The 18295-nt window shown below is 42.4% G+C and overlaps 2 protein-coding genes across 2 annotated transcripts in view; one reads left to right on the forward strand and one right to left on the reverse strand.

Annotated features, from left to right (window-relative positions):
• LOC141806716 (protein phosphatase 1 regulatory subunit 37) overlaps positions 1-3414 on the reverse strand; it is a 99444-nt gene extending 96030 nt beyond the window's left edge. Inside the window, exons 1-3 of the mRNA XM_074692357.1 lie at positions 3354-3414; positions 940-1167; positions 718-818 (exon numbers count right to left, since the gene is read on the reverse strand). Coding sequence (XP_074548458.1) covers positions 718-818; positions 940-1167; positions 3354-3414 — 390 coding nt within the window. The remainder of the gene's footprint in view (positions 1-717; positions 819-939; positions 1168-3353) is intronic.
• A 2027-nt stretch (positions 3415-5441) lies between these two features.
• vrk1 (VRK serine/threonine kinase 1) lies at positions 5442-18093 on the forward strand. The gene is made up of 13 exons (XM_074692131.1): positions 5442-5568; positions 7139-7298; positions 7474-7529; positions 9301-9370; positions 9966-10053; positions 10143-10251; positions 10567-10659; positions 11358-11490; positions 11607-11727; positions 11844-11902; positions 13099-13262; positions 17409-17496; positions 17826-18093. Exons 2-13 carry the CDS (start codon positions 7139-7141, stop codon positions 17975-17977), a joined length of 1293 nt encoding a protein of 430 aa, XP_074548232.1. The 5' UTR covers positions 5442-5568; the 3' UTR covers positions 17978-18093.
• The last annotated feature ends 202 nt before the right edge of the window (positions 18094-18295 follow it).

The following is an 18295-nucleotide window of genomic DNA, read 5'->3' on the forward strand; positions in this document are numbered from 1 at the left end:
CTCGTTCTAGGGTATCAGAAAAAATACAATATCTCATTTTTTGATTCAGGGGGTGTAAGGTCTTGTTTTGAAATGTATTATATTATATGTAAGTATTAAATCGGGGATCAGCATGAAATGTCCCCTTTAAGTACTGTATGACATTATACGGCATCACACAATGCGTCACGACGGGGCACAACACAATGTGCCCGACCACACACATTATAATGTCCAATTATATATGTCCCATTTTATCAAACTCTCAGTGATATTCAGTTGGTAAATTTCTGACTTAAAAGAGTAAGATCCCTGCCCCATTGTGATGAACACTGAACAAAAATCGGATCAACAAAAACCTTTACAGTCCGTCAGTTTACATGTTCTCCTGACCGTACATCAGAAATAGTCAAACCTTCTCTGTTCAAGACACAGACATTTGAAAAGTTGATGTCTCCCCTCATCTCACAGACAGACCTGACATAGATCAAGTAGACCTTTTACTAATCTGCATGGTGGTGGGGAGTTCTCAGCATCCTCTCAGCGTCCTCTCAGCCTGTTCACTAACACTAAAGCACTGTGCATCTGTTTGTTTGAACTCCACGCTGCAGTCACAGAGTTCAATCAACTTTGACAGACGAGCACAGAAACTTGAAGCTGTAAATCTAACAGACTGGTATTCTTAAATAAAACTAGCTCTGGTATGTGAGGTGTGTGTGTGTGTGTGTCTGTGTGTACCTGCAGCTGCTGCAGGATGCACTCTTTAGGCTCCACCTGATGTCTGCTGCAGCTCAGCTCATAGGCCGAAATCACCTCTGCCAAAGTGACACAGCTGTTCCCTGAAACAGAAGAGAGCCGTCAGAAACTGTGTTCATGTTTCTGAATGACAGAGGCCACAGAGACCACTAGGGAGAGACTTTAAACAAAGTTAAATATGTTAAAGTCCAAACTGCAGCTCACCCTCTCTGTCGTTGTCTCTGTGCTCAGCAAACCCTGACACGATGAGCTCGTCAGGAGGAAACGACACATGCTTCTCTCCTTTGCTTCTCTTCTTCCTCTGCCTCTTGTTGTTGGTCTCTGCTCCTTCATCACTCTGCTCCTCTTCGTCACTACAGCCGGTCATACCTCTGTCCAGCGCTCCACCATGGAGGAGGCAGGAAACCCCGGATGTGTCGCCGACCTGCGCTCACCTCGGGGACGCTTACAGAGATAATATGAATGTAAAGAGAGAAGAATATGTTCGACTGATGTACAAACACCACCAGCAGCTCTCTGTGATCACCTGGACACACTCTGAAGAAACAATATCTTATTCATGAGCTGAACGCCGGCTGCAAGTGAAACTCAATATGTTTGTATCAGGTGACTCATTCAAAACAGGCTCTGCACATTTACATACAGATTCAGACACATTCAGAGACCATACACAACCACAGAGCCAGGCCTTTTAGAGGAAGCACACCAATAACTGGAGTTTATTCCTGCTTGTGTCCAACACTACCACAAAATAAATCACAAAAATCATTTTCAGCCGGGAAAAACACAGATCTCTCTTCTCTTCACTAAACTTGGCTGGCCAGCATGGTGTCATGGAAGAGACTGTTGGTCTATGTGCTGTAAATGGATTCATGTTCTCTCAGGAGAATCTGACCCTGAGATCATTTAGAAAGAACACATTTTGCTGCTGATAATCTCACTTCAAATGATGGATTATAAACGGATGATAAAAGTGAGACTAGTTTAAGATCAGTGACACCGTCCTCATAGGGACTTTGAATGTGTCACACTGTTTTTGGTTTTCTGTCATATTTAAGGAGATTATGAGTCTTTCCTTTAGTTTTACTGTGAGGCTCTGAGGTGTATGTTAGTGATGTAAATTAATTAGTCCAGTGCACCCTGTTACCTGTCCCAGATAGAAACAGAGTTAATGATTGTCTCCTTCAGGTGTGCATCTGGGGAACGTTTTGTGTCAGAATCAGACAGCGGTCACATACAAAGCTGCATCTGTATCCTGTTTCTTAACTGAATTTTACACTGATATTCTTTTTTTAACAGATAGAAGAGTTAAGAACCTGAAGCTATCATCACATTAATCAGAAACTCTTGAGGCATGAAGGGCAAATCAACAGCGAGGAAAGTTAATCTACATAAAGTGGACAAGGTCTGACTGCTTATGCCTCTATGTTTACATGGAGCCTAATATTTTGATTAGAGTTGGGTTAGAAGCCCAAACCGAGTAAAAATGCTCCAGATAAACACCTCAATCAGAATAAAGAGGCCAAATTTCATTCAGTTTCATATAGGTGGAATAATCCTGTTCCCAAACCAACCAAAAGTAAAGTTTAGTCATGTGAACGTTGAAATGGAGAGCTGTCAGGCTGGGTCCTGTCTGCACATGTTCTGTCTCACAGTGAGTGTACAACTTGTCCCCACCAGTCTTTGCCCTGTTAATAACTTAGTGACTTTTCAGAACCCTATTCTTAAAATGTAGTAATCAAAAAAGCAACTAATGACAAATCTAGCATTTTTTCTGGAGTTTGGAGACTCTGGCATGTAAACAAGAGGGAGATGAGTGGCAGCGCTGGCTTAAATACTTTAAATACTGTCTAAACTTGTTTGAAAAGCAGTCAGAGCTATCTTTAGACAGGCTACTGAAAGACAAAGAGAAGAGAAACTGATGGATCGCTGCAATTTACAGAAACAATCCAGGCAACCAAAGCTGGATTTGCAGTTGCCATTTTGTGTCAGTTAACGTTAATTTATGCTGTCTTTTTGGGTTAAATCATTCCCTGAATTTAAGCGTCTTTAATTCAGCAATATTTTTCATAACTGAAACATTTCTGTCTTTGTGTGATTAGGAACCTTGTGCTAGATATGACTTGTAAACTGAGGCTAACCCAGTTTTCCTAATGAGGGGGAACTCCAGCATAAAGCAAGTGTAGCAGTGTTGTATAAAGTATTTGATATTAACTATACTTAAATACTGTCGGGGGACTACATGTCTATTAATTATACAGTCCATGTTAAATACCAAAAGTACAGATAGATAATATACTCACTGGGGTCAATCCACTTTATACTAAAAATTGAATCACATAGAGGCTTTCATAGCTTCAAGGATTTGCATTGTGTGTTTTCCTGGCGTTGAATTCAGGTATAAATAAATGTCAGGATGTGATTTCTGGCCACATGATGATGTTCATGGACCCCTGGTTCCGTGGTAGCTTTAACCAATCAATATTGAGTCCAACTGTCCTAAATTTCATGTCATATTCCACATTTTTCCTGGTCCAGTTGCGTTGACCTCTATGTTTTGCCATTCAGTTTGACCGACAGTGCGCGTTTCCCAGAGGGGAAGTGACGTAAATACGTACCTTCTGTAGTCTCTCCCAACTGCAGGCAGAGCAGGCGAGTTCGTGCAGTTGAAATAAGCATCGTGGGCGTCTCTTATGGGTCACTTCTGCCAGTCCCACGCCTGGATAAAGGAGGAGGGTTGGTATCTAGACATTTTTTAAAAAATCAACAGAAGAAAGTTCATTTGTAGTTGTAAACATATTTACAATGTTTCTACCTGCTCTGTCTCTCCCATGACACTACTCCTCTCTCTAAACAGCTTCCAAGACAATTGCATGTAAATGACGTATTATGCAAATCAGGTGATGGCATCATTAAGTAACTTTTAGCAATTTCTCAGACAGGCAAAAGCAACTTTTCTTAATGGGGTTATGGCAACACTGGCTGCGGACCTTCAGCCACAGCTCTGTGGTGGTGTAAAAACAATCATAACTTCTGTGCTTAATAGACAATAAACCTCCATCTGTGATAGTGACATGATGTTTTCACAGATATGTGCGTGTCACACATCTGTAAAATGGCTGTTATGATTAAATGTAGAGGCACATGTAAACATAAGACTGGAATAGAGCACGTCACAAGCAAAAAGTTGACCTGAGATCTTCAATTAGAATGATTCTAATCAGAATTAATTGCACTCCCTCACCATCTTCTGGCCCAGAGTCTCACGCAGCCTGTCGTAAAGACTTTAAGCGAGGGGTGTGTTTGTTTTGGAATTAAATGGAGATTGGATCAAAAAAAAAATCTTTGTTCAAGACAACTTTTTACTGAATACAACGCACCGAGCTCAGGTATTTATCAGTACAGTTAAGTAGCGCAACGGTTTGAAATGTGACAACAAGCTAATGTAGTAGTTGTCTTATTTTCTTATTTAGGGCAGCTGGCAGCCCGGTGTTCTAAGACATCTGTGAAGTGTATTGATGGTCTATCCTGGTTATGTCCTGTCAGTCATCTGCATTCATTTTTAATGCATGTGGGTTGGAATGAACAATATAACCCCAAGAGTTTAGCCTCTGTTATTGCCTTTTGCTCGTGTTTAGGCCTTTAGCTTGTGCGTTGGCCTGTAGCTCGTGCTCACTCTCCTGTATATCTTTCATCTGCTCTTCTGTCCTTTTTCTGTCTGACAGTTAGGCTTCAGTGACCACCATCACTACAAAATTAATCACAGAAACTTTTTTCAGCAGAGAATAACACAGATCTCTCTTCTCTCTACAAAACTTTGTCAACCGGCATGGTGTTGTCATAGAGACTTAAAGGTGGCATAAATCCTGCTCAACCCCATCGGGGTGCTAGGAAGTAGCATTTTGAAATATCCTGTAATATTGGTGCTGATAATCTCATTTTAAAGTGTGAATTAGGATAAGGATATATCTAAAAAAAAAAAAAAAGACTTATTCAAAAACCCTTGGAATTTCCTCACAGCCCCTTTTTCTATACTATTATTATATTGCTAGGGATCATTGATTAAAACAGGTCTTCAAAGGAACAAGTCAAGTAAAAATAAAATATTTTTAAACGGAACAAACTTAACTGTAAGTCCTAGTTCATAGGGGGAAAAAAGAAAATCTACTACACAATTGTCACTTCAGATAGCCACAGCCAGTCTTCTACAAAGTGTTGCTTTTGCCCCTAATGTGAAGGGAACCTGCTTTTACACCACACAAAATAATGTTTAACTTCATATCAGACAAATGATCCAGTTAATAGGTTATAACTTCAAACACATCAAATCATTCCAGGTATTTGTGATGTTATTTTGAATAATATGTATCTATAACAAATGTCCCCTGTGATATTATGACAAGAAAAATACAATCATTTAAAGAACTGAGATTATGAGTGGACATTCAACTGCTGTCATCTAAATGTAGTTTGTATGGCTGATAACGGAGGACTATGGATATCTCTAACAAAGCTCTGATAACACTGTAATGATTACCTTAAAGTGTAGGAATCATATGAGCACAGAAGGCTTTTAAGAACCAAAATTACTGATCGAGCAGAGAGAAAAACTGTTCGTCACCTGTGGAGAAAAATCGAACATCCGACGGGTTCAGCGTGGTTCAACGGTCCAACCACAATACCCACGTAGGAGCCAACGCAGAGTAATCGACCAATAGAATATCATGTTGTGGTGACGTCACTTCCTGACCGGTAGTTTTGCGGGAAGTTTGGTCCTGAGTTTAACGGAGAGTCAGAGAAAGACTACAAAACTACAGAAACCACCAAACCACGGTCTGTATCATCTTCATCATTTAATAGAGAAACACGCGTGAGTTTCTGTTTCATGAACGGCGTTTATAACCACAAGAGTCCGTGTTATCAGACGGCAACGTTCCGCAGCTAACTGACAATGCTAACGTATTAGCGCGATTAGCATCACAGCTAATGAACATCCATAGAAACACTGTGTATACGTTAGCATCAGAGCTAATCAGTCTCCATACAAACACAGTGTAAACGCTAGCATGGCTAATGAGCATCTGTAGAAACACGTTGTAAACGTTAACATAAGGGCTAAGCAGCCTCCTTAGAAACACTGTGTAAACGTTAGCATGGCTGATAAGCATCCATCCACCTGCTCCGCTCGGTTATCCAGCCCTGCAGTGTTAAACAGGAGGACTGTGTCAACCTTAACACAGATAATATTTCACAGATATTTCCTGTTTCAGACATCAGCAGGGCTGGTCTTAGGATGTGGTTAACTCTGAGCTAACTCGACTCGTACACAACAGAAGAGGGGACAAACCAGTTCGTTTTCATGCTTTAACTAGAGCTAAGGTTCAAAATGACATTTCCTGACACTAAGTTATTGTTTCAATAAGCTCTACATAGAGTTGTCATAATACGAGGATTTTAAACTTTGATATGCAAAGGTAGACATCAAACAGTGTTTTCAGTGCGGTGGCATCAGACAGTGACTTCCTGGGCACCTCTAACTGTGACATGTCCTTCTTTGGTACCACACAGCCAACAGCTCTGCTACAGAAAAGTATCTATACACAGACTGAACGGTACTGTTTAATTAGAGGTTTAATGAACAGGGTTTACCCCAACAAAACACTCTGTATGAACAATTATTAATAAGAAGTAAATAATATCATTATAACATCTACAATTTTAACCTATTGTATACTTTTTAAAGACATCGGCCCACAGCTCTGCACTGACTGAAAACAATCAGGGTCCTGGGATTACTGTAGATCCTGATCTGTTGGCCAGTTTGTACAGAGCTCCACCTATTTACAGATACTAGTGTCCATATGCACTGTAAGCCATATGATTTGCCTAATAACCAACATTCAGTAGCAACACAACACTAACATGCCAACACTAAGATCCCAAAATGGACTTTTAAAAAGAACACTGTCACTGTCAGTGCTGTCATTTTTATCAAAAAAAAAAAAAAAAGTGTCCCTTTATTGGTTTGAAATCAGGGGAGGGAGGTTGTCCTGCTGCTTTATTGAGCCAACTGCTCTTCACTCAGATCCTACTGTTTTTTCTATGCGTCACAAGGCGTTTAGGTGATAGTAAAAAAAATAATAATAATAATAGAAAAAAGGGGCTTCACTTTTGTGACCTCAAATATGAGACACTTACACTTTTTGCACAAGAGTAGCAAGGGGGGAAAAGTACTCCAACTTTTTTAAAGACAAGAATGAGTATTGATTTTAAGCTTTTTTTTCCACCATTTTTTAAATCTGTCATAAAATGCAACTTTATCCTTGTGCGATAAATGCATGGAGCTGAGATAACATCTTCCTCTGTGTGTGTGTGTGTGTGTGTGTGTGTGTGTGTGTTTCAGATGCCTCCTAAGGCCAAGGCTGCAGGGAAAGGCAGAGCTCCTGCTAAGAGGAAACTGGCAGAGGAGTTCCCACCTGGAGAGGTCCTCACAGACACTGGAAAGAAGTCCTGGAAGCTGGGGGCTCCTGTGGGACAGGGAGGCTTTGGTCTCATTTATCTGGGTCAGTCTGATGACATCGTCACATGATGTTTAGATAATGAAAAACTCAGACACCAGTGTTGTTGTGCTTGGCTTTTCATGTAAATGTAACTTGACGTAAAGTTACTCTTCATTCCAGCATTAAGTGTTGTAGGAGAAGTTTCTACCGTGACACAATCCTTCCTGTTTCTCCTCAGCTGAAGAGAACTCTGCCAAGCCTGTGGGTGCAGATGCTCGATATGTGATCAAAGTGGTGAGATTCAGCAAACTCTGAACATGTAACTGTAACTGTCTCATTTACACGTTTCAGTAAACACCACGTGCTTAGTCCTGAGGCACATGTTCAAACCTCTCCTCATGTGATGTTTTCTACTTTATTTTAAAAAGTTGATACCTAAATTTCATCTTGCAAAATACAGTGAGTCAGCACAAGAGCCGATAAAGTGTTCTTTGTGTTTTATGAGTATAAACTGAGTCATTAATGAGCAGTTTGGGTCGTCCTCCTTAAAGATCAGACCTTTAACTGGTCTCTGAGGGGCAACTGGTTCAGGAACAGTTCTAATAAACACCATCAACACAGGCAGAGAAAGACAAGATGTGAAACCACTTTTAGTTTATGTAACAGTAGAATCACACTATTAAATACAACAAAGTCAACAATGTTAAAGAAAGAACATTTATTTTATGTGATTTAGGGAAGATCTGATCGATTGGTTAGAAAACAGAAACGAGCATGATTCCTTTAACACAGCTTAACTCTGGAACACAGCAGGTAAACTCACCTCTGTTAGCAGGGTGTGGCTGTCATTAGCAGAGCTAGTCCTCTTTGCAGGTTAACCTCCTCATACCTGTGTACAGGGCTTGACATTAACACCCACCAGCCCGCCGAATGCGAGTGAATTACAGCTGGGTGGGTAACACTGCCACTTCTACTAGCCACTGTGGCAGGTTGAATTATGTAATTGTAGTTTTCTGAAACAGCATCTAAAATACTAAAGCTAGTGCAATATGAGACTATGGCACTACAAGTTCCATGAGCACCACCTGCATACAGTGTTTGCTTATTGGTCCATTCACCAAGTCTTTTGCTGACGTAACTGCTGAGATGCGCTCATTAATCTCCAGACTCCCGCTTGGACACCGTGACCACTCCCGCTGTTTAGCGCCTGATAACGCAATTTAAAACTTCACTCACGTCTTTTTCGCTCTCCATTGTATAAAGATTCCAGGCTCTGAGTCACAAACTAGCGCCAAAACTCCTGTAAGTTTTTAAAAGTGAGGACGTTTATCGGATGGAGCTTATTTAAACTCATACTGCACCAATCTCACCAGCAACACTCACCTAGAGCGGAGGAGGAGAGGAGAGGAGCGCATGTAGAGAAACTGGTCACAGATATGAGGAGCTGTAGGAAAAATAATTTAAAGCTCCAAATGTGAAAATACTGTAAACAAACCAAATCATTCTAAATAAATAAGACTTAAAGTCCAGTGTGACTTTTATATGTTGTATATATATATACATACATATTTGATCTCCAATGTTCACAACTTTTATCAAATGCAACAATAAACTACTCCTTTTATGACTTTGTCTTAATGGACGGCATACTTTCACATTAAAGAAGCACAACCCTCCACACGACTGTTTCAAAAGTGGCATTAAACATTTATGTAGTCTTTATCTGAGTGTAAACAGGGGTCATTTACATTTAAAAAGGTTGTAGATTAAGTTCAAGTAAACTTTAGCATTTCATTATTGGCTTTAATCACATTAAACATAATTATCCAACAACAAAATTGTGGCTAGTGAAAATGCTGAGTGGCTAGTAATTTGGGGAAACCACTAGCCACAGTGGCTGGTGGGCAAAAAAAGTTAATGTCAAGCCCTGCCTGTGTGTATGTATTAGTTTAACCAAACGTATTTATCCTTAAAGATGTTAGAACTGGCGCCGCTCTCTGTTGGAGCGGTGGTGTTCATGGTTACAGTGCTGTGTCTGAGCTGGTGATGGTCACTGTGTCCACAGGAACCCAGCGACAACGGCCCTCTGTTCTCTGAGCTCAAATTCTACATGAGAGCTGCCAAGCCTGATCTGAGTAAGAGAATCAACTCATAACACACACACACACACACACACACACACACACACACACACACACACACACACACACACACACACAAACACACACACACACACACACACACAAACAGTAGAGTTTAAGTTAGCCTTTTCGTCATAGCAGAGTTTCTTGGTGCAAACAAATAAAAGAAAGACAACTTTCTTAATTAAAAAGACACCCTCTTGAATCTGAAGCACAGAGGGGCCCTGTGGGGGGGGCTGTTTTTTTGCCCCCGGGCCACAGCTTTGCATTTTATATAATAACACTCCAAATGTCAATCTCCCCTGACAATTAACTGTTATATTACTAAGGAACCACAGGCTCATATTTTATTCATGCTGGAACCTCATGATGTTGGTAAATATTTGTCCCAGCAGCAGATTAGCTTGTGCCCCCCACCCCCTCCTCCCCCATTCCTTCTCTTATTACTTTGAGCAGCATAGCCATCAGATATGTACACCTGCCTTTCAGACACACGCTGATGTTTTCACAGATTTATCCCATAATTTCAGATGTTTAGGGCTGAAGACAGTTCCTCACACGCTCCTGATCCTGTTCTGTTTTTCTGCAGTTCAGAGCTGGATGAAGAGCCACAAGCTGAAAACTCTAGGAGTCCCCAGGTACTGGGGCTCAGGTCTACATGAGAGAGGAGGGAGCAGGTGAGACCAGGACAAGGACTGCTTATGTTTAATGGCGGAGTACGTTACCCCCCACCCCCTCACTTTTTGACCTCTCTCTCTCACTGCAGGTACAGGTTCATGGTTATTGACAGACTGGGCACAGACTTGCAGAAGAAGTTTGAAGAAGGGGGAAAAAGGTTTTCCAGAAAGCTGGTGCTGCAGTTGGGTCTTCGACTGGTTGGTTCATCCATCATAAGATGGTTTATTCTTTGAGAGGGTGTTGATAACTGCATGGAATAAAGTAGCTTCATCTAACACAGATTTAAGGTTGTCCTGAAAATAGCTGAAACATGTCCAAAGGCTGTGCAGATCCTCTGCTGGGGACATTTGTGTCATAGCACCTATCAACCATCATAAAGCCTGGTCATATTTATGTTCCCACATCATCTCTCCTCAGCTGAGCTCTAGATACTGCTCCACAGAGCGTGCCCTGTGTGTGGTCTTGTCTCTCAGCACACATACAAAGTGAGACCTGTGTGTTGTCTCGTTTAGTTGGACATCCTGGAGTACATCCATGAACATGAGTACGTCCACGCTGACATCAAGGCATCCAACCTCATGCTGAGCCACAGTGATCCCAACCAGGTGAGAGTGAGACACAGCAGCACGTCCCTGAAAACACCGGGTTGTGTTTGTGAAAAAGATCACGTGCTGAAAATATCCGGAGCTGCTGTTTTGATGCTTTTATGATGAGGGTGCTGCTCTGACCTCAGATCTGCTCCTGAGAGCAGGAAATGATTGTTTTTCATCATAACACACTCGTGCTGCTTCATTAGATTCAATTAAGGCCTGCAGAGGAGTGTGTGTGTGTGTGAGTGAGTGTGTGTGTGAGTGTCTCAAACAGGGGGAGATTAGATGGCAGCAGCTAAGAGCTTCTGCAGCAAACAAGGCAGGGGCAAATATTTAATTTGAAGATTAATAATGTATCATTGGTGCTGTTATTAAAGAGCTATTTATAAATGACAATTTAAAAATGGGCCCCTCGGGAGTTTAATGCTAGGTGAGGTTGTTTTGTTTTTTAGCAGCTAAATTATTGTAATATTTCCCCCTGGAGTTGTTTGGATGTAGCTTTGCTTTTATTGCTGCGTGTCTCTTTATTAGAGCTAATAACTAACGGTCTACAACAGCAGAAATTAAACCTCAGAGCCTGGACCAGGCTGCTCCCTGTGCTCCCACTGTTTGCTCTGTCTCTACCTGTGCTGCACAAACAGACACAGTCCTGCTCATTGACTCTGTGTGCGTGCGTGTGTGTGTGTACATACGTACGCATGTGTTTTTTGTAGGTCTATTTGGTGGATTACGGGCTGGCGTACAGATACGCTCCTGATGGAGTCCTGAAAGAATACAAAGAAGATCCTAAGAGATGTCACGACGGCACCATCGAGTTCACCAGCATTGACGCTCACAAAGGAGCATGTAGTTACACACATACACCTTCACATCAGATGACACAGCTGTTTAAACTGTTTATTAGGTAAATGTGATTATCTCATCCTTTCATTGATGCCTCGTCTCTTCGCTCTGTCCTGCAGCTCCTTGCAGACGCAGTGACCTGGAGATCCTGAGTTACTGCATGGTTCAGTGGCTGTGTGGACGTTTGCCCTGGGAGGACAAACTGCAGGACCCACTCTACGTCAGGGACTCCAAGATCAGGTGGGAGACGCCTGCAGCCAATGCTCACACATGGGATGGTTGACTGTAAATGACAGCAGACACATTAGATCAGACAGGAGGAGTTTGAAACACATTTTAAACTTTTGTTTCTGCAGGAGCCAAGAAAAGATCCCCGAATTTATGGACAAGTGCTTCTCCCCCCAAGACAAGCCAGGTGAGAAACACACACTCATGAACACTCACTCTCTCTCACACACAGGGGTAAATGATTTGATTCATACAGAGGTTTGAGGGTGTGTTTGGTTTGGTTCTGATTTTAAACACAGCTCTGATGCAGTGTTGGAGAGTGTTCTGTACACAAAGAGGCTTCTGTTAATGAGAACCAAAAAATAAAACCTCCACACGTCTCTTCTGAAGCTCCTGAAAAGGAAAAACTCCAACATGGCTGTAAATCTTAGGATTCCAAGAGGCTCCCTGTGATTTTATTTTTTTAATTTTATCTCAGGACTCTTCATCTATTTTTTACTTTAAGCTTGACCCTTTTTTATTCATCCCACTGATCTAATAATTATCTCAGTTAGTTTTTTCTGTTATAAGTTTATTTTAATAAACCCCTCATTTCATTCATTTCAGCTCGCGGGATGATAAAGAACGGATGGAGTTCATAAAGGAACTAGTCACAGAGCTCCACTCTTTCCACATGTTGTCATGTTACAGTCTCATTACAGAATGAAATAAATAAAGAAAAATAAAAAAATGTTTTTTCCCCAAATTTTACAAACAACATCCCATAATGACAACATGAAAAACATTTTATGAATTTTTTGGCAGATTTATTTAACTCAGGCATCACATGACCATCAGTGTCCACAGCCTTTGCTCAGTTCTTAGTTGACTCACCTTTGGAAGCAGGCACAGCCTCCAGTCTGCTTGAGTATGAAGCCTCAGGCTTAGCTCACCTCTCTTTGGTCTGTTTGTCTGTGCTGCACCTCTCAGCTCCATCAGGTCGAATGGGGAGTGTTGGTGCACAGTCATTTTCAGATCTCTCCAGAGATGTTGGATTAGGTTCAGGTCTGGGCTCTGGCTGGGCCCCTCAAGAACCTTCACAGAGTCGGCCTAAAGCCCCTCTTTTGATATTTTGGCTGTGGTCTTAAGGTCATTGTCCTGCTGAAAGCTGAACCCTGGTACCAGTATGAGGTCCAAAGTGCTCTAGATCAGGTTTTCATCCAGGATGGCTCTGTCCATTGCTTCATTGATATTTCCCTCACCTCTGACTGGTCCCCCAGTTTCTGCTGCTGAAAACATCCCCACAGCATGATGCTGACACCATCATGCTTCAGTGTGTGGATGGGATTGTCAAGGTTTCCTTCCTGTTCACAGGCTTTTATTTTGAAATCTCTTGTGTTGCAGATGAGATCCAGAGGTTCATGGAGGAAGTCCAGTCTCTGGGCTACCAGGACAAACCTGCGTATGAGAAACTCCGCTCCATCCTGCAGGCTGGTCTGAAATCAATCCAAGCCAAAGACGACGGAAAACTGGAGTTCTCAGCTGTTAATGGAGCTGCACCTGCTAAGGTGAGCACACACACATGCACAGTGAGGTTACAAAACACAGTTTACCAGCTCTGATGAGTCTGAGCTGAGCCGCTCTGTGACGAGGTGTTAATCTGAGTCCATCGAAGCCAACTGTGATAGTTTCCCAGATCCTTGAAGCACTGGTCTATGATGAGCTGGGACTGACTTTGTTTCACCAGAATCAGAGTTTTTTATTTTATTAAATCTTTATTTCACCAGGTTGGTCCCATTGAGATTTAAAACCTCTTTTTCAAGGGAGACCTGGGCAAGACAGGCAGTAGAAGACACAAAGTTACAGACGGAAAGATCAAAAAGAGACAAAGCACAGTCAACAAAAATCAAGGTTATGTATTTAAAATCAAGGCGTTGTTCTGTGAATCACTTAAACAGGCGAGCTAAAACATTGAAATCTTACAGAACCTGCCTCCTCGTCTTTCATTTTAGATTTAAAAACATTTAAGTACACCAGCTCCTTCAGCTTTAAGTTGTTGTGCAGCAGGTTCCAAGCTGAGGGTGCAGAGAACCCAAAAACCCTTTTCCTAGTGTCCGAGCGTTTGGGTCAGAGAGCATGAAGAGGTCCTGAGAACGCAGAGTACTGTCCGACACTTTTCTGCATGATAGAAAGAAGTCTTTGTAGCAGCACCTGAACAGGGACAGAGAGGACCATGTGAAGGTCTAACTCTGGATCCCTACCCTGACCATGGTTTTCTTTGCTTCTGTTTGACTCATTCTTATGATTTCAGTTTGAGTCATATCCAGATAAAAACTCCTCACAGGTTAAATGACTAACTCACTAATACACTGCCTGGCCAAAAAAAATGTCTCCACCTGGATTTAACTAAGCAAACAGGTACGAGCCTCCTATTGGATAATTATTACATGGGTGATTATCTTTTAGCTGGCAACAAGTTAATTAACACCAACTGGTGCAATGGGCTACTTCTCATTTCTTTAACAACCATGTGGAAATTCACATCTTGTGGTCATGGAAAAGATCTGATCGTCTGTTTGAGAAGGGTCAAATCATTGGCATCCATCAAGCAGAGAAAACATCTAAGGAGATTGCAGAAACTACTAAAACTGGGTAAGAACTGTCCAACACATTATTAAAAACTGGAATCCAGTGGAGACCCATCGTCTTCCAGGAAGAAATGTGACTGGAAATCCTAGATGATGGTGATCGGCCATCACTTAAATGTTTGGTGAAATTAAATGGAAGAAAAACAACAGTAGAACTCAGGGCAATGTTTAATAGAGAAAGTTAGAGCATTTCCACACTATGTGAAGAGAACTCAAGGGATTCGGACTGAACAGCTGTGTAGCTTTAAGAAAACCACTCATCTGTGAGGCTAACTCGAAAAAAAGGCCTCAGTTTGCTAGGGAGCATAAAGCTTGGACTCTGGAGCAATGGAAGAAGGTCATGTGGTCTGATGAGTCCAGACTGACCCTTTTCCAGAGTGATGGGTCATCAGGGTCAGAAGAGAGGCAGATGAAGTGATCACCCATCATGCCTAGTGCCTACTGTCCAAGCCTGTGGGGGCAGTCTGTGATCTGGGGTAGCAGTTGGTCAGGTCTAGGTTCAGCAACAGTCTGTGCTCAAAGAATGAGGTCAGCTGACTACCTGAACATCCTGAATGCCCAGGGCTGTTTCCCAAAGCCCAGGTACCTTGCCTTGCCTTTGAAGGCAGAGCCTCCGAAGCCACTTCCTTCCAATCCAAGGCAAGTGTCCTGCCTCTGCTCAAAAGAAGATGCTAATGGAACAGCCTACAAAGGCATGTCTTTTACCATCAGATTCCTGTCACAAATGTATATGTAATTGGAGATACATTGTCTCACATTATGTTTTGCACTGTGGACAGTGCTTGGAAAGTTTCTACAAATGTGGGAGTACCGTATTTTCCGCACTACAAGGCGCTTCAGAATATAGGGCGCACCTTCAATGACTGGCCTATTTGAAAACTGTTTTCATACATAGGGCGCACCACATTATAAGGCGCATAGAGTAGAAGCTAAAGTAGTGGCTGGGGTTGCGTTATGCATCCACTAGATGGAGCTGCGATAAAGGGAATGTCAACAAAACAGTCAATAAGTCAGTCAAACTCAGGCTACATCCACATGGAGCTGCACATTTTCCTATCCAACTATTTTCTGTGCAGTTTTCAAAAAAAGTGTGCTGTAAAGACGAAGCCGTTTTTGCCGTTTACAAAAGCCATTTTCAGAGATCAGTTCAAATGCCAGACCTTTGGGGGGCGCTGTAGTGCTCTAACAATGAACAAGAGAAGAAGCCCGGGCCAGCCTGTGAGCTAATGTTAGCACTTAGCAGAATTCCTCTTTACAGGTTCTTACTGCTTACCGCTGTTACTCCTGTGACGCCCCCTAACTATGGTAGCCATGATTAAGCAATATTGATCCATATATAAGGTGCATCGGATTATAAGGCGCACTGCTTTTGAGAAAACCGAAGGCTTTTAGGTGCGCCTTAGGTGCGGAAAATACGGTAGACCGTATGCTCAAGCAGCTACAAATATTGTCATAGCTTGCCACTTTTGTACGCTTTTTGCTTTTTTATTGTCACATCATTGATAATCTGCAGGTGCAGCTTCTCAGTAATTATAGTTACGTGAGTGACACACAAAAGAGTTCAGTGTTGGACATGGTATAAGTTCTTTTCAGAGATGTCTTTTGTTACTTACATTTGAATTGGAATTTACCGCATGCCTCCGCTGGAGCGTCTCTCTCTGGTGCGTCTTTTCCTTCCGTTTTTTTCCTTTTTCATAGATTTGCGCTTTGCATGTTGTTGGGTATTTATAGCCATGGCCAGGCAGCGAAGGATACACCTGTGTATCCTTGGTCAATTAGCCACATGCTAACCAGAGGACATATGCCTCTGCAGGACATGAACATTGGAACACCACCCCACGCCCACATGAGACCAAAGCAAGGCAAGGTACCTGGGCTTTGGGAAACAGCTCAGGTTATTCCATCAGTGGAGTTTTTCTTCCCTGAGTGTTTCAGGGATCATGAGACATCATTTTCACACATGGACTGGCCCCCACAGAGTCCAGACCTTAACTCCATTGAGAATCTTTGGGAAGTGCTGGAGAAGGCTTTGTGCAGCGGTCAGACTCTACCATCATCAATGAAAGATCTTGGTGAAAAATTAACGCAACACTGGATGGAAATAAATCTTCTGACATTGCTGAAGCTTATTGAAACAATGCCACAGAGAATACGTGCTGTAATCAAAGCTAAAGGCGGTCCAACCAAATATTAGAGTGTGTGACCTTTTTTCGGTGGCAGCTTTTGATCAGGTAGTGTATGTTTTTTCTGTTTTAAGGTTTCTCACTCAAGGTTCCTCACTGAATGAAAACAGTCTGTTTTAAGGGTTTGTTGACAGACTGTTTTCATTCAGTGATGGTGGTTGTCAGGTTGAAAAGGTGCTCAAAACTAAACTGTTTATTCCCTCCAACAGACTGTTTCATTCTCCCATCATCCTCTGCACCGCCACCCCCCCACTCTCTCTCACCCTCTGTGCATATGGAAAAAGTCACCGGGCACGTGGCATTGCCAGCCAAAGGGTTACTTGGCCCTGGTGCTGGTTATTGTATGTAATTATCTCTACAATCTGTTCACCTCAGCGGGCGCTGCATGGTGATCATGAGGTAGACTTTTTCACATCAGAGGAATAAACGGGCTGTAGTCGAGTTAAAGGGGGTTAGGGGGAGGGGGGCTTATTAAGGTAGGACTCTCACAGACCAAACATGAGCTTTGATTTCTGCAGAGACCATGAAGTTACAGGAAATGAATGAACAATTTGATCCCTCACAACCAGGATCCTGAAAACAGATGAGCTGGAGTGAGAAATAATCCAGACCTACAGAACAAAGCTGTGTGAGCTTTTCTGGTTGATTTGAGGTTTAGAGAGCGAAGACACCAAGGATTTAATGTCTGAGTGACGGCCCTCACTCCTCTGTCAGTGTTAGGACTCAGCCTTTCTGTAGATGGCGCTCACAGAGGGGAGCAGCAAGTTTCATCTGTCTGATTGATATTTGTGCTGTTTGGAAATGTAGACAGCTCAGTAAGTCACGTGTATGTTGAACACATCTGCGGCTGGCTTCAGTGCGTGTCTTCATGCTCTCCTTTTAGAAAACCACCAAGAGGAAGAAAGCAGAGGGCACAGAGAGTGAGACGGATGGAAGCCCCGTCAAGAAGAAGAGAGAAACAAAGACGAAAGGTACGCGTCTGATTTTACACACACTCACACCTGAGTTTACTCTCTTTGTTTACACTCATCTTCACAGCTTTTTCTATGGTGGCCCTGAAGGTCAACAGCAAATATTTCATCAAAAGCAGAAAATATCCTGCAGGGAAAAGATATTTCAGAAAACAAACAGAGTGAGACGTCACGTCTGCTGTTATCTTCACCCTCAGTTCAAACTTTGTTATGGATGTAAAATGTTCCAGCCTTTGACCTTCAGGGCTTCCGTATCATTCACACGCGACCTGGTTTGACTGCAGTTGAGGATCACTGACCTCTTTAACGCTCATGAATTTACCCTGCAGAGGTGAACGGAAAGAAAAAAAGTCCCAGACCCAAGAAGGTCCCCACCGCCAAGAAACAGGGTGACCCCAAATCCAGACTGGTGGAGACGGGGACCCAGACGTCACCTGGACTCGCTAAGAGACGGAGACCCAACAAGACCAGCTCAAAGTGACAGTGGTGGTTTTGCACTCCTGTGTCTATCCTTTTATATCCAGCTCTCCCTGTTACACACTGACATATGATGGTTTTTATGTTTCTGATGTGATGAAAACAGATTTATTGTAATAAAGAGGAAAATTCAAGTTTCTGGTGTTTGTGATGACAGGTTTCAGACAGAAAGCTGCAGCTTTAAACTCTCACTAGAACATCAGAGGGATGTGTTTTTACCAAACCATTAAGACCTTTAATGGTTGATCCAAGGCAGGATGGATCCATGCTTTCATGTTGTTTCCTCCAAATCCTGAGCCGACCATCTGAATGTGGAGCAGAA

Source organism: Halichoeres trimaculatus, unplaced genomic scaffold (genome assembly GCF_033239565.1).
Source record: "Halichoeres trimaculatus isolate MK-OKI-2021-1 unplaced genomic scaffold, fHalTri1.1 fHalTri1_scaffold_17, whole genome shotgun sequence".
Classification (NCBI taxonomy): domain Eukaryota; kingdom Metazoa; phylum Chordata; class Actinopteri; order Labriformes; family Labridae; genus Halichoeres; species Halichoeres trimaculatus.